This window comes from Leptidea sinapis, chromosome 29 (assembly GCF_905404315.1).
Source record: "Leptidea sinapis chromosome 29, ilLepSina1.1, whole genome shotgun sequence".
Taxonomy (NCBI): Eukaryota; Metazoa; Arthropoda; class Insecta; order Lepidoptera; family Pieridae; genus Leptidea; species Leptidea sinapis.
This window is the reverse complement of record NC_066293.1, coordinates 10,026,758-10,051,286: the sequence shown is the minus strand read 5'-3', so window position 1 is coordinate 10,051,286 and position 24,529 is coordinate 10,026,758. Positions and strand designations below refer to the sequence as shown.

Sequence of the window (24,529 nt, the reverse complement as noted above, 5' to 3'; positions counted from 1 at the left end):
GCCGGCTGAATTATGGATACCACAACGGCGCCATTTTCTGCCGTGAAGCAGTAATGTGTAAACATTGTTACGGTCTAAAGGGCGCCGTAACTAGTGAAATTATTGAATAAAAAAGGCTTAACATCTTATGTCCCAAGGTGACGAGCGCAATTGTAGTCCTACTCAAATGAATCAATTGAATGTTCAAGAATCCTCAGCGGCACCTATTATAATGGGCATCGAATAAATTACCATCAGCAGAACGTCCTGCTGGTTTCGTTCTTATTTCCATTAAATCAAAAAAAAATATATGTTTATTATGCGTGTACATACCCGCAGCCATTTGTCGACGCACTTGGCGTGAAACTCGTGAGCACACGGCAGCACGCGAAGCGTCTGGCGCGCTTCAAACTCACACATACACACCACGCACGAAGTCTGCTCGCCTGTGACGGACAACACGACTACAATTAATTATGGTAATATATACTATATGCTTACATAACCGCGACCACGTGCTGTGGGAATACAGTTTGTATGATCAGGCGAGAGGCGAACTGCTGGACCATCTAGAGAGGGAAAATCCGGGAGTCAGGTTGGTAAGATTTGTCGTAAGTTGGCGTCGTGACCACAGAGTGACACAGAAAGGAAGGCTTCAAGAAGAGGAGACGAAGTGTCAGACGACTAAGCGGTTGTTGTCGGCCGGCCCCAGAAAGAGGGCAGAGAGACATCTATGGACGCCTAAAAAATGAGAACTTGTAGGGAGTCAAGAAAGCTCAGTAAGACCGTGGGAAGGAAGTGGGTTATACGCTTTATGCTGTATTACACAAACATATAACAATGATTAATCTGGCTTAGATCTATTTCGTTTGTCGAAATATAAACGAAAGACTGGAATAAGAAAAATGCACAGAACAAAATAGACACACCCACACGCGACACGCACACACACATACACACACAACACATCACAGGAACAGTTTGACCATATTAATATGTAATCCACTTTTGACCATATTACTAGCTATATTTTAATATTTAATTCAACTGTATCGCTGTAAAAATACAAATTACCAAATTAATTAATAAATAAATAATTATTGAGCGGCGTTTGGTTAGCCTTTTACCACTAAACTAAGCATGCCTCTAACCTAAGCGACAGTCGCTTTCCATACATTTTGTTTGAGACCGCAAATAATGCGAATAGCATGCCCTGGTGCATCATTTTGTATTTGGGCAGCAGATCAAGCTCAACGCTTGGTTGACCGGTCAGCTCTGAACGTGGCCCCGTACCACTACACCCGGCATGCGACAGGTAAGCGACAGGTAAGCGACAGTCGCTCCACAATACGGCCGAGTGTTACCCTGGTGCGTCTGCTCGCAGTACTTGTAGCTGGGCAGCAGGTCGATCTCGGCCCGCGCCAGGCCGCGCGGCTTGGCCTCCCCGAGCCGCTCGGCCAGCGACAGCAGCGCCTCGTAGTTCTCGGTCTCGGGCGAGTCGGCGCCGTCGTCGTTGCGCGCGTCGTACGGCGACAGCGGGAACATGGCCAACAGGTTGAGGAACACCTGCATGAGGCGTGTTAACTATATTTACGTCAATTGATACTTTATGGTGCGGTCGGCGGGGCTACACGACTGTCCAAATAATTAAATAATTATGTATGGCGACATAATTATTTCATTATTTGGACAGCTGATAGATACACATACATTTTATTTTTTTATAGAAGAGGAGTCATTGTTTCTCAGAAAATCACCCTACCATACTAGCAAAAGCCCTAATGAACAGATGCATAGTATCAAGAAGACTGAGACGCAAAATCTCAAGACCTCATAACTAGCAAACCAGATGCATAATTATAAAAATTGGGTCTGGCATAGGCCATTCCACAAGCAAGTCAATGAGTACCAGTAGAACACACATATTGTTGAATGTCCCAATGAAGGAGACAGATTATAATAAAATGAAAACAAACAAAAATGGAAGAGGAAGATAAACAGACGTCCGGGTCACCTGGTATTACCCAGTCTCTTGCAACACCAGAGGAATCACAAGAACTTAGCCGATCTTTTATAAGTGTACGTGCTTTTATTGAAAGTACCCATATCGTATCATCCGGGAAACACCGCACAAGGAAGCTCATTGCACAGCTTGGCTGTACATGGAAGAAAAATCCTTGAAAACCGCACTGTGGAGGAACGCCACACTTCCAGATGGTGGAGATGATATCCTAAACTTTTGGCGTGTCGTGCGAAGGTGGAATTCGGCGTCAGGAATCGGATCAAACAGCCCTTCGGAACTGTTTCGGAACGGAACCTCTGTTATAACCTGATAAACGCAATCTAAACAATGTTGTTTTATATGATAAAACTGAAGGGGTGTTACAAAACAGCGTATCTTGCTCGACTCTTAAATGGATGGTACCTGGTAGGTGGGGGGCGGAGGGGGGAGAGACAGAGTCGGCGTCACGTGCAGCTGCGGTATCGCGTTCACGAGGCCCCCGCCACCCTGAAAGCAAACAATTAGCTATCTACATTACAAACAAAAATACATATATTAAAAGTAAATAATATTCTTTATTGTTAAGTATATCTCAACTTGTTTGGTAAATTTTTTTATGGAATAAGAGGACAAACGAGCGTACGGGTCACCTGGTGCTAAGTGATCACCGCCGCCCACATTCTCCTGCAACACCAAAGGAATCACAAGAGCGTTGCCGGCCTTTAAGGAAGGTGTACGCGATTTTTTGAAGGTACCCATGTCGTATCGTCCCGGAAACACCGCACAAGGAAGCTCATTCCACATCTTAGTAGTAGTACGAGGAAGAAAGCTCCTTGAAAACCGCACTGTTGGAGGACCGCCTCACATCCAGATGGTGGGGATGATATCCTAACTTGTGGCGTGTCGTGCGAAGGTGGTTTAGTATATTGGGAACGGCCGTGTGTGACCCGGATACCTGTGCGTGCACGTGCACGGGGTGCGTGGTCCAGCGAGGAGCGCTCCGCACGTAGGGCCGGCCTCGGGCTCCCGTCGCGACGACTCCCACACTGACTCCGCCACTCACGCTCACCCCACCGCTGCGGCGCTGCTACACAGATAAAACACAATAAACACACTGATAAAAATGCAAAATAATACAATTTCATACACAAATAAAATTTGAAGTGCAAAATTTTATGAACGATGCGGGACTCGAACCCCCGACCTGCGGCATTCCATGCCGATGCTCTAACCAACTGTGCGCTAACCGTTCGAGTAACGCCTCGCTATAAAATCTTGTTAGCTGTGTTCAACTCTCAGGTTGTGGCTTCATCTACAGGATCTATTTTAAAATTGATAACCTGCTCAACCCCTCGAGTCCCGCATCGTTCATAAAATTTTGTTTTTGTGAAGAAGTGAGGGTTATCACTTTAAAAACGTAAGATATTGAATACATTTTCATATCAAAAGCTATTTAAATAAGTTTTTATAATTCTTAATGTCCACTGACCTGTATAAATACCACTGGACAGGCTGTTTCATGTGTTTGACAGCAAATTTTGTATGCCTATTTGAAGCGCCACCCGCGAGCGTTCAGAGAACTAATTTTGACGTATAATACAAATGGCTGCGAGAGAAACGTATAATACTCTAAATTAATGCATTTTGAATTAATTTCAGTTGTTTTCCTTGTTATTTATACTACAGGAGTCAACGTAATAAAGTACACAATTTTCTTTTGTAAATAGTTTTCCTATTCATGTTTGTTTAGCTGTGGTTGTCATCAATAGTTTTAGTACCGCAGTCTCTCGCTACATGGCCAAAAGCGCCCAAATGGCGAATATCAATTAGGCACAAATGCACTTTGACAGCCGCCAGTCCAGTGGTAAATAGTAGAGGTCAGTGTTTACGTCACACCAAAGTCAACGACATAGAGAGGGATTAATGCTAAGGTTCATGGTCGCTCAGAGGGCTATTGCTCGCAGTTTTACTGCGAGATCGAATCAGAAATGAGGAGATCCGTAGGAGAACCAAAGTCGCCGATATAGGCCAAATGATTCAGAAACGGGAAAGGTCCGAAGTACCCCGAACCGGCGAGCATATATGAAATTGTAAGGATAGAAGCATGTAGCGTTCTGCTATCTCTGACTACACCAGCGAGACAAAGGCATGAGTGTATGTGTCTGTAATTCCTCAGCTGTGATCTGTATTTTCATTCCGATTTATAGTTGAGTTAATATAATACACACTCATACATTAAAATAGATTATCTAGCTATCTAGATAGTCAACAAATCAACTAAACTACATTGGCATAAGCGATGAAAATAAATGAACAGGTCCGTCAAATTATTGTTAGACAATCTGTAAAACTGACGAGTATTCGGCTCAAATTTAGACGACTAATCTGCTAAGGCACTAGGTCAAGAGATATACACTAATAGATTCAGGTAAAATACGGTGAGATTCTACTAAAATACGATTCTACATACACGCAGAATAGAGAAATTTTAAACTAGGTTAGGATTTGTTAAAATACAGCAATTGATTCTGCGTAAAGGACATTAAAAGACTGCCAAAATAGGGTAGAATTCTGCTTAAATACGCATGCAACTAGGAAAATGTATACAGGCATACATGGAAATATTTAGCATAGAAAATGCAGTTAGTGCCAAAAAAACACTGCGACTTTGTTCAAATATTGCAATATATTATCCATAAAATTAGTAAGTGATTCTACAAGAAAACAGTAAGAAATCATGCCAATATACGGTGAGATTCTACAAAATTTGGCATGTTATTCAGGAAAAAATAAGTACAAAATGCTGAAAGAGGTTTCATCAAAACTGACACATGAATAGGCCAAGCATCCACAAAAAACATCGTCAAATGTGGTGATAAGATAAATAGACTCACGTGATGATGGTGCGACAAGGCGTGTCTGGCGTGGTGGCTCGCCATCAGCTCTATTGGGGCACGCTGTGTCTGAACCATACATTGTATTTCTTAAATTAAGTTTGGCTTGGGCAATAAATATAGCTGCCTCGACGTTTGCTACAATCTTTGAGGAACAGGTAGCTGGGACCATTCGGGATTGGGATATGATGATTGGGCTCATGTAATGTTTTTTTTTTATATAAGAGGGGTCATATATTACTCCCGCCCATTCCCCGGGGCATAAAAAGAATAGGAAAGTCCAGGCTAAGTGTGTCGTAAGAGGCGACTAAGGGCATGTACCAGTGGGAGGCTTCTTTACAAAGGATGCCGGCTAAATTATGGATACCACAACGGCACCTTTGTTTGCCTTTAAGCAGTAATTAATGGGTTTCTGTCTGAAGGGCGCCGTAGCTAGTAAAATTACTGGGCAAATGAGACTAACATCTTATGTATTAACAAGGTGACGAGCGCAATTGTAGCGCCCCTCAGAATTTTTGGGTTTCTCAAGAATTCTGAGCAGTACTGCATAGTAATGGGCAGGGCGTATCAATAACCATCAGCTAAAAGTCCTGCTCGTCTCGTCCCTTATTGTCATAAAAAAAAATAACGCGATTGCTTTGTTTTTGATCTTCGAGTACTTGGGAGTTTCACAAATTAAGGGCGAAACGTGGAATCTGCACTACAATTGATTGTCGATACGTTACGTCTGTCGGAATTTATTAATGTAACGATCCTACAACTTACTAATGTAAGATATAAATCGAAATGTAGAAAAATAATATGCATTCTCCCTTACTTTAACTTGGGGCAAGATAATATGTGTAAAAAGTGTGTCTAAAAAAGTGTGTCTAACCTATAAATACGGAAAAAGGAATTTTTGGGCTGCATAAAGTTCTCGACCGACGACGGTCAGCGCTGACGTCGCACAAGCGTAGCTATAACGACGAAAACATAATATGGTCGCGTTCAGTCCAGTGCTGTTGAATTTCTACAGCTGTGTCGCGACACAGCTGTACGTTGCGTAGAAATTGAACTTGACGAGATTCGTCAGTCGAACGTCGGCGATAAATTAGTCTGTTGAGTGCGACGCTGACCGAGCGACCGACCGTAAGCGCGTGTGTAACAACGTTTTCAAAAATCGTAAACAAATATTAGTGTTCTGTCAATTTCGAATACATTGCATAAAGTCCATTTTAATATTTGAAAAATTGGGTATACATGAATATCTTCTCCGTCCTTTATTACGTAATCGTGTGCGCAAGTAGTACACACATATTCCAGAGGTTAAAAACAGATTAATTTTTCTTCGCAATTATACACTCACTATCAAGTTTGCTCTCATCTGAGCGCTAAACGGAACATGTTCTGCGTGTACGGGTACGCGCTACGCTCGACCGACGTCAGTGCTGACCGTCGGTCGGTCACTAAATAAAGCCTAATGGGAACTTACCTCAGTGGCCAGCAAAAGTGGCGCGTGATGAAGATCAGGATGTGCTTGAAGCGGTGATATAGTTCCCTCTCCGCTCAACATATCCAACCGACCGCCCTCTGCGCGCTAAAATAAAAACACAGCGGTGTTATTTCCTCACGAGCTCAGATTTTTTTTAAAGAAATAAACCAACACTTGTCTCATTGTTTCATGCAAATGTTGTGAGTTTTCTTATTTGTCTTCAACCAATTGGACACGTGTTTCGCTTCTACACGAGGCATCCTCAGCAAATGTTGAGCGTCGCCAAATGCTGGCACGAGACTCAACGAGCATTTTTTTAATATAAGAGGGGGCAAACGGGCAAGAGGCTCACGGGATGGGGAGTGGTGAGGCAACCACTCATGGACATCCGCAACAACAGGTGCCAAAAGATGCGTTGCCGACCTTTAAGGTGGGAGTATGCACATTTCTTGAAGGTCCCTAATCGGTTCGGGAAAACCGCAGCCGGTAATTGATTCTACAAAGTTTCAAGTCCTGTTTCAAGTGGGAGAGTGGTAACGGGAAAATCGGACTGTTTTGTTAATTATTGACGATTTTATATACACGGGCTCTATTTAAGTACTGTTTTGAAGTACTCTGGCACTAACAAAAACAAAAATATTATAAAAAAGCAAAACAGAGACACAGATCATGATGATATTGAAAATAATTTTGATCAGAGCAGGGTTAAAATAGAAGGAGAAAAGAGTGGAAAATGTTTGTATGTAAAAATGGCCACTTATCTTGCCTCTTATTGGGGAATAATATAAATGAATAAATTAAAATATTTTCTTGCAATTTTAATAAAGTATACTTAATTTTGATTTTAAATATTGCGTTGGCTAAATAATTTCACAGTAAATCTACTTGGGTATTTTATTTCTATCGAGAAAAAATATTTTTATCATATGGAAGCATTGCATTCAGCGATCAACATTTAAATGCGTTTAGGCTATAAGAATTGAATCTGTAATAGTTATTTATGCAACTCTTGTGTATCAGATGCAATATGCAATATGAATCCTCTATAAAAGATTCTGAAACAGTTAGCTTACTGCTAACATTAAAAAGCCAGTTTTAGTAACCTTAGTCACATCATCCAAATGAGTGTTATAATGAAAACGGATGATGTAATGTTGTACTGAATTTCATTACAACACACATTTGGATGCTGTAATGGTTATTAGGACATTGGGTGCTTTAATGTTGGCGATAAGCTAACTGTTTTAGAAACTTTAACAGAGGATTTAAAGCATGGGTGTAGATAAAGGTTTTACGTGTTTAGGGACTTTACAGGAGTAAGCTTAATTCAAAGTGTTCTAATCGCGATCTACTTCATATGCCTTTACTAAGAAAAATACACAGATTCTTTTAAACATGTTTATAATTAATTTTTTTTCTCCCACATCAGCAATGCCAGTTCTGGAGCTCAGATCCGTATTTCTTATGCGATCAATTAACACTACTCCCAGAATACTGTTCTTCATAGCTCACTGGCAAATCTGGAGTTTGGACTTCTGATTTTCTGAAAGTGACCATGTATGTGCACCATAAGTTAGGATGGGCAGGATGCATATGTGTGAAAAATGGCGGAAACGATGGCGTGACGATTTTGATGCCTATAGTAAGACCTGGTCGGAGCTGGCACGGGACCGTGATAAAAGGAGTAAAGCAGGGGAGGCCTTTGCCTAGCAGTGGGATCAGATTAAAAAAAATAGTTATGTGAAAGGAATTGGCTTTAAGCCGCTTCCTCAAGTGACTCACCTGTGTATTCGCGATGTAGTGCGTATGCGGATGAGGGGGTGATGCGAAGGGCCCTCGCGGAGGGGGCGGAGGCCCAAAACTACCGTGGTACGGCAACCCGGTGTACATCCCGCCCATCTGTCATACACATTAGCTTGAATAACACACGCGCTATTAAAATACGACCTTTTGGAACAAACGCAGTGCCAGTATTGGTGTTTTTATTCTGCAAGGTGTCTTCAATTAATATTAAACCTTACACCAAACACGTAAGAGCTTATTTGCCGTCCGCATTGTTAGAAGCGTGTCATATAAATTCGCTCACTCATATAAAGCTTTTATTGAAAAGAAATATTAACCTGATACTTGCTATAAATATTATCAATCTACTTGACAGATGAAATATATAAATAAAAAAGATAGGTTTCAACATTACGTGAAGACATCGCCTTTGAGTTATTACTTGAAATAGAAATGTTTTAACTCTTTTTAAGTATAATAAAATTAAAAAAATAAATTAATCCAGGCATATGAAAATGTCACAAATGTCTTCAAATAATGATAAATCTAATAACTTATAATAAAGCAAGTGGAAAAAATGATGTAACTAAGCATACATTATTTGAAATCGACCAAAAACCATGGTTAAAACCCCAACACAGAGAAAACATATCAACTATTTTGATACATATCGTTGATATATCAATACAATATAGCCACAAAACAGTGCGTTAGATACTCCCAGAAAAGCGTTTCAATATGTAAAATCGTTCTAGGATTTCAATAATATCGAGTTGTACATTGGTATATTACTGAATTCATTAAAACTTGTAACATGCTATAGATACATAAAATAGATATTATGTTATGCAAATAAAACATATTTATAGGGGTGAACACAGTGCCATAAAGATGTATATATATAATTAATAGCCCTTCACAAAATACCCAGAAGTACGATAAATGTTTTTTTAAAACGAAGGGAGTTGTGGAAAATGGTGTGCACCGCTCATCAATAGGCGCCAATCTTGGGATGTACACAGGCTGATTCACGGTCGTTGTGGAGAATAATTTTAAGTTTATTTTAAGTATTCATTTTAATTCATTCGCTAAGGTCGAGAAGATGATGTTATTAGCATTAACCTCAATATACAGCATAAAATTAAATCCTTCAAATTTAGTATTAATAAATCACGGCTGGCCCATTTAAAGGCGACCAAGCATCATGAAATATGTCAGGGGGTTGCCTATCTATAATGAAGCATTGTGCGATGTGTTTTTAGCATCAAAGTTAATTGGAAACCTGAAAGGAATTTGTTCGAACCTCCCGCTTTTCTCGCTACTTCTCTAGTCTACTTTGACATGTACCTTGAAATGTGTAAGTCGGAGTTCGCAAGTGATGCGGTGTAAAAAGAGGGCTTGGTGGAAGCAATCCTGCGAGTCTCAAGTTAACTTTGGCGGTTTGTATTTTTTTAAATAAAAAGATAATTAAATATGTGATGCACTACGCAGTCTACCGCCACCTTACTAAGGCACACTGCACCTGGCGATTCTTATTAATATAATTAAACAGATTCATGTCGATAACAATGTAACATAATGCCGTTCGTTGGTGCTATCCACTTATTTTTTTGCAAAATAAGCCCAAAACTAAACCCTAAACAAAACAAAACTACAAAAGCCGAATGGTTTAAGTAAAATAATATAGCGGCAGTTAACTTTCTTAATGTACAACTTAAATGTTGGGTAAATAAAACAAAACAAAAAATTACTGCAAATCAAAATCTTAAAATTAAAAAAAAAAAGGAAATATTGGAAAATCCTGGATCCATGACGAAATTCAGCAAACCCACGAAGTTCCAAATCAGTTTCAAAATCACGACAATGGTTGTTACATTGCTATTGTAGAACTGGCCACGTTCACATGAGCCAAGCATCATAACTAACAGGTGCTCAGACACAGCAGATGTGATCTTAACTAATAACAAGTTTGAGTAACAATAATTTTCTAATAGCGTTTGTCATGTATCTATATATCAATTCAACTATCGTTCAGCAAGTGACTGTAATGGAGAACTATCAAAAAGGGATAAGGATATAAATGCATTTGTCTATGAGTGTTCGACAAGAAGCTACGGGTAAACTAGGAGGCATAGATAATAATACAAGCCATTCTTATATATAGCCATGACAGATAGATACAAATCAAACTTAACTTAACTTTAAATAATGTTAATACTCTGCTCCAGTTGAGTCTAAGTTGTATAAGTAGTGAAAAATATAGTGACTGCTCCATCAACTTAAGATGTGAATGATCAGAACAGAAGTTTACAGCTAATTTCAACGAATCAAATTAATTAAATGATAACAAGGACTCAACTGGAACTTATGAATCCCGCACCCCTCAACAGACGTGGTTATGACAAATCACTTAACATATTCTAACAAATAAAATTACTTTAAGCTTAGTTAGTGATGTATAGTTGTGAATTTAGCGTTCTTCTAATTAGTCACTTATAACATCAGTCATTAATTAGCTATATTTACAATCAAGTAAAGCTAGTATAAATTATGTCACAAATAATGAGCGTGGCGATAAATCGTCTCGTAGAAAATCACACGTTCCTCGATACAACTACAGCTTAACTCACAAGCTTAGATATTACAAAGCAACATACATATATAAATTTAGAACCCTCGCCAAAATTTACCAAATTATGAAATAATCTGGGCATGCATATTATCATTCGGTGCTAGACATGTAATGTTTTGTGTACCTATATCGCAACACAGATTTACAAACTATTTGTCATAACAAAAGCTCATGTGGGTTGCTCGCCGACAGTAGAAAACGTGCTGCGGGTCCCAACATCTTGGCAATAACAAAATGTTAGTATTAGAAGAAAATATTTAAAAATAATAATATTTAAGTGTGAAATAGAAAGGTGTTATTATCATATAAAAAAAATCTATATACCCAAGTAATTTCCAAGTAAATAGACAAATACAAACACATAAAATATATAACAAATGGAACAAGTTATAACAAAACATAAATTTATATTATATCTAAAACAGAAACTGTTAGCATCAATCTATAAACCTATAGCAGGCAACCAGAAGGATGAATAAAGCGTACTAAAATACACTGGAGACCTAAAGCTAAAACCATTACAAGAACAAACATATCAACGAACCAACCCTGGCCTCAATTTGTTAAAACGTAACGTAGAGTGTTTTAAATACTAATATAAAGCTTTATAGATAACAGAACGGTATTATTGCAAGCGATAACATGAAAGAATAATTTGCAGCTATAAATGAAAATTCACGACAATGTGCCTCGACTAATGATCTGTAAAAAGATTTTGACCAAATAAGTATACATCAAGCGAAGGACCAGCCAGTTATAAAAACACAATTAAGACGACGCAGAGACTAGCCACAAGTGTCGAACATCACTCTCGAGACTTGTACATCAGGAACAAGCACCATGATTTTTCTCATCTTTTTTATTTATTTAGACGATATAGCTGTGCGGAATGAGGATATTATGTGTATTGATCTAAAATCTCTATGTTATTATTTGCAAATATCAGGAAATTTTAAATGACATTTAAACATTGATTCAAATCTAAAAATAATCACGATGCGATTATCTTACCAGATCTTTGACTATTTTAGTTTCAGGATCAAACATTACAGGACAAACTTCTATTGCATATTTGCACTTAGATGAAGCCCACCTGTAGCCAATAGTTAAAAAAAACAATACCAACCGGGTGCCCACATAGGACATCAAGTATGATATAGGGAGCACCTAAAGGGATAATTTATAAGAAAAACTTAACTATATTGAAATAAATGAACTAGAGATTTCAAATCAATGTATGCATGCACGCGTTACGTTGTTACGAGAGACCCTTAGCCAATAACACACTTCCAGCTGGATGAACGGGACCATGCTTAAAAAGGCAACCCTAGTTAAAAAGCCAACGAGTTTGCGTGCCCGAAAGAAACCCTCTGTTTTGAAGAGAGCTCGAAGAGGTCATTTAATGGTGATAAAACTCTTATAATCATTGCGTTCGAGATTGATTCAGCTGAGATAATCACGGGCACGCAAACCGCACCACAGGAATCGGGGAATCCAATCATCGGCAAAATTTAGTACACTTGGCCCTAGAGAAAGTACCTGATAGCGAAGTGTATGCGGCAACGCAGGTAGTACGGCGGGCCACAGCTCAGCGCCAGCAATACTCGCCACCTGCTTTGCGGGACACGCGAACGTTGGAGCCGAATTAACAACACGATGGGGACGAGGTACGACTATATTACTCCGATACAATATCTGTATATTGATGACGATCTCTTATGGCTACTCAATCACCAATCAGTCCATCTGCGTAAGGACTATGATAGCATTGAAACGCCGTTACATTTATAAGATTTATTTCGATTCTGTTTTATTTTTATCACAGAAACCATTCTGTACGTGAAGTTAAAGTTGTACCTCGTCCATTCATTTTTTACACTTATACTCGTTTAATTTTCTTCCTTCATAACAATCATTTGGCTATATAATAGTTATGCTATGCCCAGATTCTTTTACACCAGGACATTATTAATTATAAAATTGACCAACATTACTGCATTTAAATTTGAAATCTTAATATTCTGGAACTGGTATGCAATCTCTTTTTTGTGTATAACTACTGGTTTGTATAGTAAAGTAAAGCTGACGGATAATTTAACAAATCACAGCATTTTAAAATTTCATGTCAATTTTTACCGTGAATTTTACTTGAATCAAAATTATTTTAATTTAGGCCCAGATCATTAACTAGTGTAATAATCTTTTATCGATTATATTCAGATTCATAGAAATCCTCAAAAATCGACTAAAAGGCTATTAAAAGATATTTCAATATCATATAATTTTATAGTTGAATTTAACAGTAGTATTGATCAATTCATTACAAATCAAGTACAATTAATTCTAAATTAGTAATTATTATAAACCATCTTAAAATCTAAATGTATTTAACATAATTCTTGATGGAGTCCAGCAAACTGCACTATAGTCTTAAAAGTAATTTTGGTAGCTTGTAATTTTTGCATGAAAACAGTATACACAAAATAGCCCTAACATCGTTAAGAATGATCTAGAATAAATCAACTCATTAATTACATACAGCAGAAAAATAAAATTATTAATCCACAAACAATACAACGATATAAATCCTTGCATCGTTTTTAAATCACAAAAAAAAAATATTCACCATAAATAATTCGAAACATACTAGATATAATTATGTGTTCTTCTATTTTCACTTCTGGCAAACCGAACTTCATACGAGTTATTTTGGTGAATACCGATTATTCAGTCACGCTTTCAGGAAACGTGCCGTATTTAAAGATCAATAATTCCTGACAAAATTTCGATGTGTGACCAGAATCAGTATCATATAAAAATCGATCCTCTACTTTTAGAAACAAGTTTTTTTCACTTAGATCATCCCAGAATCAGACCGCACCGCCTCATCTCGTGTTGACGAAGAATGGCTCAATCCGAAACGCGCAAACAACAAGTCGGCGGAGAGCAGAGCCAATCGCTAACAGGCTCAACGCGATGGCATCGAACGACGAGGAGGTGAGCAGCAGTTGCTTCCATGAGGTAAGTATAATCTTTGTACACTTTCATATCTAGTGACACAGGTGGTTTCGAGTTTAATATTGAAGAAATATGCTTTACTAAAACATCATTAGTCAATAAATTCGTTAAATCCCTTATAAACGGGCATAAAGTGTGTCAGTACCACTGTATAAATCTGTGTGTAAGTCATACCTGTGTGCGTTGCGCGTGCTCCCTGTGTGCGTGTGGATGCGGGTGCGCATGTGCGTGCGGGTGCCAACCCACGCCTGCTCCCAGCGCGTTAAGCCGTGCGCCGCGCAGAGACATCTGTCAGTCAACATTTTCAGTCTTTCATATCTAAACGATTATGTTTTAGTGAATTCACTCATTTCTAGGAACTATATCAAAATGTATATTCGCACAAACATTTAGGTATGTGGGATTCGAACGTGCGCATCCAAAGTTGACTCACACCATCGGGTGTTACCGCAAAGCTAATCGTCATTATGAAGCAAAGTTCATCAATCTTTGTATGTTTTTTTAGGTCTCTGCAGTCACACTACAAATAACCTAACGCCACTACAGAGTAATTACTTGGATATACATCACATGCATGTCTATAGTCAAGAATATGATGTTGCTGCAAACATGGCAGGAGTTTGTATTGGTGAACAAGTAACTATCTTAGAACACATTCCTAAAGTGAAATGGCATCACTTTAGGATAGCTCTTGAGCTATTCAAACGCTAAATATATTTCAAGTGTACTCTCTCTTTCGGGAGTGTAACGTTAACGTTACCGTTTTTAGGGGTAGAAAAAGAATTTAGACGTCCTTATCGTCCACACATCGATGGGTTATTCTAAAGAAAAGAGGAGGCGTATCGGTCAAAAGACTAGAAGAGACAATATGAAGTGCTTGTTACAACACTGTTACACAGAGAACAATTTTGAGAAACTTTCAGCAACATTCGAAAACTTGCCATCCAGTAGCAGAGAAAAACGTTGGAACAAGAGAAGCAGCATCAAAACTCTTACCGGCTTTGTGTGACTTCACTTTTTATGCCTATACAAGTTATGGTTTCTAGGTTATGGGTAGAAAAGGGTTTCATAAAAAATCAAGCTCTAAAAAATTTTCTTCAAAGTCAACGTATACAAAGGCTATTTCCTAGGCATCACCCAAGATTTAGTATCTTGGGTGTATCTAGCAGATTTTATCTTCTTTGATAACTGGTAATCTATCCTAGTCTTTTAATGTGACTCATTTGATTATAATCTTTCACTTCCAGTATTTTACTATCGGTTATTATCGAAAAAATATCTCGAATACCAGACACCTGTACACTAGTGCCACATATAATAACAATAACAATAAAGCCTTTTATTTCCTTAACCTTCATTATATAAAACTTAAAAAAAAACATACATTTATAAAATATATTCATGTAGTTGAGGTGGGTATAGGCTTCCTCCAACAATTTCCAGGTTGTTCTAGAACTTGCTTTCCAAGTCAAAGTCTGAGAAAACTTCTCCAGCAACTTTTATGATTTCATCAACCTATCGTTCTTTAGGACGTCCTCTAGCTCATTTGCCTCGTGGTCAAGACCAATTGGTGACCAGCTTTGTCCACATCTGCACCATGTTATAACATCTAAATACAATGTCCCTTACCTGGTTGATATCGAGAAGCAACGGCGCCGGATGCGGTATGTGCGCTGGATGCGGATGCGTTTGATGGGGATGTGAAGGATGTTGATGAGCCGGATGCTGATGGACCTGATGCTGATGCACCGGGTGTTGGTGCACCGGGTGCTGGTGCACCGGATGCTGGTGCACCGGATGTTGATGCACAGGATGTTGATGCGCCGGATGCGGATGCGCCGGGTGCTGCGTGTGTTCCAATATCCGCTGGTGAGTGCACACGTTGCCGCCGCCGCTTATATAACGCACTCGACGTCTATAATGAAATTTTAATAATTTACACTTATCGGTCGATTTGCTCTTGACAGGGTCGTGGTTATCTTAGCCCCGATTTCCCGCTGAATTTTGGACGTCCAATATATTTGATCGCGTTGGAGAGCTGTCACTGTCTTTATCATAATAGCAAACATTGACATTTAACCATTATGAGTTTTGCCGATACTTATCGATGACAGTTATGACAGGTATTTGATACATTCTATTGTTTATGACGTGTTAAACTCAGTTTACGTCAACAGGCTCAAAAGGTATCGGTGAAATCGTTTTGGGTTTAACCGTGATCAAGACTGGCGTTTGACTCGTTTCCGTTAAGCTGAGTTTTACTGAACTAGGTTTGAAGTATCATTGGTGAAATCGGGGCTTTGAAGTTTTGATATTACTGAGTTAAGATTCTTTGATGAAATTTTGCTGCAACTTTTACAAAACTTTTTTACCCCACAAACTATACCAAAACTTAACATAAAAACAAAGATATCCAACCCTGGAGCTATCATGCCCATAAGCAATGACGGCAGGGGTATTGTAAAGGCTAAGAGGGCGTAAGTCCCCAGCGACTTCGACCCTATAGGATATAGTGGGCTGTGAACGGGTCAATCACCTGGCGTTGCGTATAGACGTCGCTTCATTGTGTGTTTTCTATCATATCTATGTATCATTTATTACGGAGTGTTCCGGAGAGCTGTTTCACCTGATTCCTGCCGCCCAATTCCACCTCCACACGACACGCCACAAATTAGGATATCATCCCACCATTTGGATGTATGGCGTTCCTCCAGTGTGGTTTTCAAGGAACTTTCTTTAAAACCGCACTAAGGAACACATGCCACAAAGCGATGGAATGCGCTTCCTTGTGCGGTATTTCCGGGATGATACAACATGGTTACCTTACAAAAAAGCGCGTACACCTTTCTTAAAGGCAACGCTCCTGTGATTGGTATGGTGTTGCAAGAGAGTGTAAGTGGTGGTCATCACTTAATTCTCCTTTAAAAAAGAAGAAGATATCATGTCCTATGTCCATCAACCAAACTGCTTCTACAGTCTTTCTCACAGGCCGCTTCTATGAAGCTGACATATGTCTTTGGGAGAGCAGGCTTTTATTAACTCTGTTGGTAGTTTATGTACTCCCTGATCCTGGTTGCTTCAAATGTAGATTACGAATCAGTCCTGCAGTTATATATAGATTTTGTTCAGCCTGAAATGACCAGCGAGTTATGCTCTACTGTATACTATTAATTGATCTGTGTTCAGAAAGCTGGCCCTGTGCTTCCCTGAGGCATAAAAAGAATAGCGAAGTCCCAGGCCCACGGGTGTCGTAAGAAGCGACTAAGGGCGTTTACCAGTGGGAGGCTCCTTTGCAGGATGCCGATTATGCGTACAGTAATGTGTAAACATTATTGTGTTTCAGTGTGAAGGGCGCCGTTGCTAATGAAATTACTGAGCTAATGAGTCACAAGGTGACGAGCGCAGTTTGTTGTGCTGCTTTTTAGGTTTTTCAAGAACCCTGAGCGGCACTGCATTGTAATGGGTAGGGCGTATCAATTAACATCAGCTGAACAACCTGCACGTTTCGCTCTTTATTGTCCTAAAAAAAGATTGTACATTTTCAGAGTAATACAGTTCTGTGTAGTCTTGTCTTACTGCTACAAATTGTGTTATTGTGATGAAAAAATCATGACATACCTGGCATGATATTGGTGTCTTGGAGGTCGTCTTTCGGCAGCGGGCGCTGTCACTGATACATTACTTTCACCTGAAACAAGAGATTTGATTTATAGCAACTACTCAGTTATTCAAACAAGAGAAATAAATTATTCTATACTGGCCATTCATTTTTGAAGAATTTTTAAAGGAAGGAACGTTGGAATTCGAAAAATAAGTAGCCATAAACCATCTGGAATATAATTCGCATCGAATGGTGGTAGTTTCATGTCGATACGATCAGTGGTTTAGGCGTGAAAGAGCCTCAAACAATAACCATTTTCTTTATATATTATTACTAGGTGACCCAGCAAACGTTGTATTGCCGATATTAAAATCGCGATACAAAAGTAACTTTTGATCGTAGATGGGTGAAAATTTGAAGTTGTATGTATTTTTTAATGCTGACTCATAATCAAACAAATTTTCAAAAAAATGTCAAAAAAATTTCGTGTTGACCACCCTTAACATTTAGGGGGATGAAAAATAGATGTTGTCCGATTCTCAGACCTACCCAATATGCACTCAAAATTTCATGAGAATCGGTCAAGCCGTTTCGGAGGAGTTCAAAGTTTAACACCATGACACGAGAATTTTATATATTAGATATGGTATCCCAAAAATGTGTCAAGCGGATGTTCAGAGGTAGAGAGTCCCTAGAGCTGCTCAAATAAGTTCAATACCTTCTTTTCATATAATTTGTCGGATTCTAACTGAAAAGAGACTCAAATGCTGAGATATCAGCCTGATTTTTTATCTTAATTATCTTAAAAACACGCCTTACATACATTTTTAAAAACATATCATATTTAGTACTACATTTTTATCCTGAGTATTTTTATTGAGTTATATTTACGGTGTCCTACTTTAAATTCGACTCATGGCGTAATAACACGAATTAAATATAAATATATAGCCCAATCAATAAGTGCTTTTGGTTGCAAAAGTTAGGTATTGTTGAAAATGTCTCAAAAAATATACAGATTTCAAAATTTTATGATTCTAAGCGATCACCATCTACATTGCACCACAACACCACAAACTAAAATATCATCCTCAATTTGGTTCTCAAGAATATTTCCTCCACATACTTCCATACACACACATACACGCAAATTTATTTTATTTTTATTTTGTACTATTATAGGGGAAGAGACTGGACCTCACGACACAGGGAATCCTAGTGTAAGGCCAGAATACTTGTAAAATTAAAGTTACTTACTTTAAACCAACATAATATACTTTGTAACAGATATACAAAAATCTATGTAACTAATATGGTACTGCAATAAATTATTCTTATTCTTATACATGTTTCCTTATGTGGTGCTTCCAGGTAGGAAAGGAGGAATTCTCATTCTATTTATTTACCAAGTAAATGCAATTTTTAAATAATGCCTACAAAGCTATTCAAACAACTGAGGTTGTAACTATTGCTACATTACTATATTAGTTTACAGACTTAACCAAACATAATAATAAATAGTTAATTTCAACTTGTTTTAAGTTTTTCTCATTCCACAGTTTTCAAGTCGCGTGTCAATTTTAAGTCGAGAAACTATGTGAGAACCTTGATATTCCATATTTTTAACCGACAAAAAAGGAGGAGGTTCTCAATTCGTCTGTATGGTTTTTTTTCCTGTATGGCGTGGAGTCGTGGAAGATACGGGCTCGAGAGAGACAGAGGATTGCTGCCTTGGAGATGTGGTGCTGGAGGCGTATTTAGGATACCTTGGACGAAGCGAACAAATATGTCGATCATTTCACAGCTCAAGATAAAAACCCGTCTGTGCACGATATGCCACAAACGAATTCTTTCGTATTTTGGCCACTAAGGGAAGCGGTAATGAGAGCCTGGAGAATTTGATCGTAGTTGGGAACACAAATAGCAAGCGGGCCCGAGGCCGATCTCCTACTAGAGGGACCGGCCAAGTAAAAAACTCCCGATCCCGAGGTGTAGCTCCGTCGCCAGGGCCGCGCTGGACAGAAGTCGATGGAAACAAATGGTTCCCTCCAAGTGTGGACCACTTGTTGACGACCACGATCGTCAGTTATGAGGGAACGACTAGAGAGAGAGAGAGAGGAACTATGTAAGCTGTTGTTCTTTCACCGAAAAAGGTTGACATGTTGACAAAAAATGTGAAACTGACCAATTAGGTTTGCAACATTCGTTGTAAACCTTGGAGTGACTCAGTATGAGTATCGACAGCGTTGATGAATTACCATCAAATGACCCCAATGCTCCGTTTCTTCTTCTATTAGAGCTAGACTTACCTGAGGACAAGTGTCTGCATATCCGCCGCCGCTTCCTGCTGGGGCTGTCACCGGCTTTGCTGGACAGTTCACCATCAGATGATCCAGCCCCACTCACCATTGACTCAACTGGACCTTCTAAGGGATTTGTATCCTGAAAAATTATATTGGCAATATTATAATTTAATTAAGTATTATAAGAAAATTGATTTGATTTGGCCCAGGCAGTTTTTACCCACTACATCATGTATTAGTAATCAAAGTACTTTTAACCCTTATACACACACAAACATATCTTATATTTAGACTCAATAATATAGACAATAAAATGAAATTACATATAAAGTTAAGAGTGGGGGGCCAGGAAACTCATAGCACAGGTGCTACCTAGTTTCAACTCCTGTCTCCTAACTGTAGTCTAACATTTTAAGAATAAGTTTTGCTGTACTATTGTAACTACTGTATTTGATATTTGATTTAACCCTACATATTGTTCACCAGTGCTCGAAATTCTCTAGACTCATCTGTACTGTTCCACAAGGTGCTTTTGACTCATCTACCGTGCTCAAGGTAATCTAGTTCCAATATCTATGCCACTGCTCAAGGTGATTTTGACAAACTATCTGCACCAGCATAAGGTATGTTTAATTTTTGTAAATCTATCTACACTGGTGCTTATCGGGTACACAGGTACTTTTGATTTACAATCTGCACCTCCAAAAAAGGCGCTAAAACTTTTCAAAAAGGCTGACACGGCTCGTGTGATTCCACTCGTGTTGCAAGAGAATTTAGGCGGCGGTGATCACTTAACCTTTAAAACACATCATCATTGCAAAGTACCGTAAAATTTACGTAGGTACTTTGCAAGTTTTCAAAGTACTTTCATTTCTGTAAATCTATCTGCAGTGGTGTTTTTGGGATATACGATTTAAATGAAATTTAGTATACAGGTAGTTTCGGAGCGAGAAATCGATCTATCTAGGTTTCAATTTTAAAAAATGTAGTTTTATCTGTGTCTTAATGAGAAGCTGCTACAATAACATTAGAATACAAAGGTAAATTTCGCCACTATAAGACTATAATAGCTAAGATGGGACATTGGGTGATCCGGAAAGCAGAAGGCCCCGGTTCCAATCCAGATGTCCTATTAGTTTTTTTTGTTCAAGTTTTGTACCTTCTTAAAAACATTCAGGGGTATTTTCATTTTTGATTAACTTTCTGCACTAGTGCTCAAGCAATTTTATCGACTATAAATCCAGATCGACGCAACATTATGATTACACTAAACTCGGGTGTTTCCTCTAAAAGTTGGGAGCTTGTGTTAGGACAATTATGCTCAGTTGTTCCACAGGGTATACAAATAATAAGCTATAGTACGAACCAGGTTGAGATGGTGATGCACGTGGGGCGTCTCCGTCGACGTACCGGCTCCGGCGCCGGGGCTCATTCGGACATCTGTCAAATATAAGACCAGACTAAATGACATAGTTATGTATGTACATTGAGATAAAAGTTTAGTGAAATTAATATCATGACAGTACATTATACGAGAACCTTCTATACGCTCATAAACATATTAGCCAATTTAAAAAGAATAGTGATGTACATAATGTCTATACTAGAAACAAACATAAACTCGCAATTCCATCTACTAGGCTCCGTAAAATTGCTAAATCTTTTAAAGTAAATTGTGTTATATTTTATAATAAACTATAATAACAAATGATATTAAAATATTTCCTACTAGTTGACCCGACAGACGCTGTTCTGTATATAGATAATAAATAAAATATTTTTTTATGAATTTGTCAATAACATATCATAACATCAAGAATTATTTCGTAAAATATGCTCCCTGTTGTTGTAATGAAATTGTTTTAAGGCAGAACTGTCAAACCGTGCGTCAATAAATTCTCTCATAGAAAATATGTCCATACAAAACAAATATCGGACGACGGCGGACACATCAAAGAAAAAACAAAATTGTTGTTTCCATTTAATTCCGAACACTTTCTTATTTATTCCCCTTTCAACCTTCTCTGGACTTCCACAAATAATTCAAGAACAAAATTATCCTAATCGGTCCGGCCGTTCGAGTTTTAGCGAGACTAACGAACAGCATTTTATTTTTATATATATATAGATTAAGAAATTTAAATGTATCGTAAAAAATAAATTCACATCTAATTATAATGTGAAATATTATTTGAATGATAAAGATTGTTGGAATTAATGTTTCTAAATTTATTAATGAATATTGTTATACTTATTTGAATATTTATTGTAACTTTTGTACTTCATTCTGACTTGCACTTAATAACTTAAAAAATTTTACAGTGAATAAAGATTTTGAGAACACACAGAGAACAGTTGATTGTATCAAAACTTCAATTCAGATAATGATTCCAAAAGGATACAACTCGAGTTGTTATTGTATGAAACGAAAATATTCTCAACTTATGAAGAAATATTGAAAGTAAAAACTAAACTGCATTGACTTATCGCCTTGTTTCTCTTTGATAATGGTGGGCAGGGGCGTGCATTGGTTTTCAAGCAAGGTTGGCACTGTGGATCTACCTGGACGTAGTTTAGCTTTGGAATATGCAAAGATTGCTTACCGTACGTATTTAGTACCTAGCGTAAGGAAAAGTTTTATAAGTGGGTGTTAAATAGAAGTTTCATCACATAATAACGGAACCAAATTAAACTTAATTAAGTTTAACACTAGTGCTGTATTTATTTAGGTTCATAGCGAGGTAGGCACTGCCTAATTGCCTATATTATATGCACGACCATGAGGGTGGGTTATCGTTTATGGAACAATTTTTCATACTTGCTGAATTCAGACTTGTTACACTTTGGAACTGATGTATAAATTATTACCAGTGTAGGAGACTCATTTGTGACCCTGTGCGGAATCCATGACGGTTAGATTATGGGTACCACAACGACGCCTATTTCTGCGGTAAAGCAGTAATGTATAACCATTAATGTGTTTCGGTCTGAAGGCCGCCGTAGCTGATGATGTCTCAAAGTGATGAGCGCAGTTGTAGTGCCGCTCAGAATTTTTGGGTCTTTCAAGAATCCTGGGCGGCACTGCATTGTTATGGGCATGGCGTATCAATTACCATTAGCTGAACGTCCTGCTCGTATATTATAATAACCTTTACCACACAAACGTTTTTTAACAATTATTTTGAACTAGCTGACCCGACAAATGTTGTTCTGTATATAATAAATAAAATAATGTTTTTATATGAATTTCTCAATAATATATCATAACATCAAAAATTACTTCGTAAAATATGCACCCTGCTGTCGTAATGAAATTGTTTCACAGCAGAACTGTCAAACCGTGCGTCAATAAATTCTCTCATAGAAATGATGTATGGACACATCAAAGGAAAAACAAATCTGTTGTTTTTATTTAATTTACCAGCATTTTCCTATTTATTCACCTTTTAAACCTCCTATGAACTTCCACAAATAATTCAAGACCAAAATTAGCCAAATCGATCCCGGCCGTTCTCGAGTTTTAGCGAGACTAACGAACAGCAATTCATTTTTATATATATAGGGGAAGGCCGGGCAAAGTGAATACCCCGGGCAAAGCGAATACTCTCCACTACTCCTAAATTATTACTTTTTCATTCAACACGCCACCACTGTTACGTTCAGCCATCTTGGTTTAGTACGCGGCAAACATCAAAGCGAGTGGCCGCGTCGCGTCCCGTCCGCGGAGTGGAGATTTGTGTTTTCGTAAATAAAAGATTGATTTTACGCGGTAAGTACATTGATCAATTCTCCTGTATTACTAGTTCTTGATTTTTAGGAATGTCTTAATTCGGTAGCATATCAAAGTAAGTTTTTACGGTATATTTAACAGAAAGTCAGAATTATTAGTTTTTGTATGAAATTTGTTAACCTCAAAACTTACCTAGTCGGGCAAAGTGGATAGGGCAAAGTGGATATGGTATCCACTTTGCCCGCCATTTCTCGTTGGTAACTTATTATCTAAACATGTCATTTATTTGTTTCAGATGGTGAATAAATATAAAAAAACAACTAAGCAAGGGACGTGGGATGAAAATGCTGTGCAAACGGCTATTAATTTGTGCAAAGCTGGAGAATCAATAAAAAGCACGGCTAAAAAGTATGGTTTGGCTTATGCAACCTTGTATAGGCATGTTAAAACCGGCATCGCTGCTTCAAAACTTGGCCGATTCCGTCCTGTTTTCAATGAAGATCAGGAAATAGAGTTGGTGACATATCTTAAAGATATGGATTCTGTATTTTTTGGCTTGACTCGAGATGAATTCAAAAATTTAGCGTTCATCTACGCCAAGAAAAATAATTTGAACTACCCGAATAGCTGGGACAAATACGAAAAAGCTGGAGATGATTGGTTATCGTCATTTTTGTCTCGTCACGATCAAATATCCCTCAGGACTCCAGAGGCAACATCGGTTGCAAGGGCAAAAGGATTTTACAGACATGAAGTTGGACGTTTTTATGACAACCTTGAAGCTCTAAAAGTAAAATATGAAATTGATGCATCTAGATTATATAACATGGATGAAACTGGTATATCTACAACCACAAATAAGCCGCCTAAAGTGCTATCTACGAAAGGAAAAAACAAGTGGGCATAATCGCCAGTGCAGAACGTGGTCAATTAACGACTGTCATAGGTTGTTGTAATGCCGCTGGTTTATTTCTCCCACCATTCTTAATTTTCGCCAGAAAAAAGATGCAACCCAGACTACTTGATGGTGCGCCTCCCGGCACTCAAGGAACCTGTACTCCAAATGGTTGGACTTCAGGTGAGGTGTTCTTTGATTGGATGCATTTTTTTGTGGAAC

At 38.3% G+C, this 24,529-nt stretch overlaps 1 protein-coding gene across 7 annotated transcripts in view; it reads right to left on the bottom strand.

Annotated features, from left to right (window-relative positions):
- Nucleotides 1–24,529, bottom strand: part of LOC126973316 (RING finger protein 44-like) — a 69,143-nt gene that overhangs the window by 7,524 nt on the left and 37,090 nt on the right. For 4 of the 7 annotated variants that reach the window (XM_050820530.1, XM_050820528.1, XM_050820529.1 and 1 more), the window contains exons 4-16: nt 21,049–21,122; nt 19,689–19,821; nt 17,397–17,466; nt 15,408–15,693; nt 13,953–14,066; nt 12,300–12,374; nt 8,129–8,245; nt 6,347–6,451; nt 4,876–4,944; nt 2,937–3,068; nt 2,405–2,488; nt 1,344–1,563; nt 313–425 (exon numbers count right to left, since the gene is read on the bottom strand). In XM_050820530.1, the coding sequence (XP_050676487.1) occupies nt 313–425; nt 1,344–1,563; nt 2,405–2,488; nt 2,937–3,068; nt 4,876–4,944; nt 6,347–6,451; nt 8,129–8,245; nt 12,300–12,374; nt 13,953–14,066; nt 15,408–15,693; nt 17,397–17,466; nt 19,689–19,821; nt 21,049–21,122 (1,592 nt within the window). The remainder of the gene's footprint in view (nt 1–312; nt 426–1,343; nt 1,564–2,404; nt 2,489–2,936; nt 3,069–4,875; nt 4,945–6,346; nt 6,452–8,128; nt 8,246–12,299; nt 12,375–13,952; nt 14,067–15,407; nt 15,694–17,396; nt 17,467–19,688; nt 19,822–21,048; nt 21,123–24,529) is intronic. The other 3 variants (XM_050820532.1, XM_050820531.1, XM_050820533.1) reach the window with 3 other exon arrangements.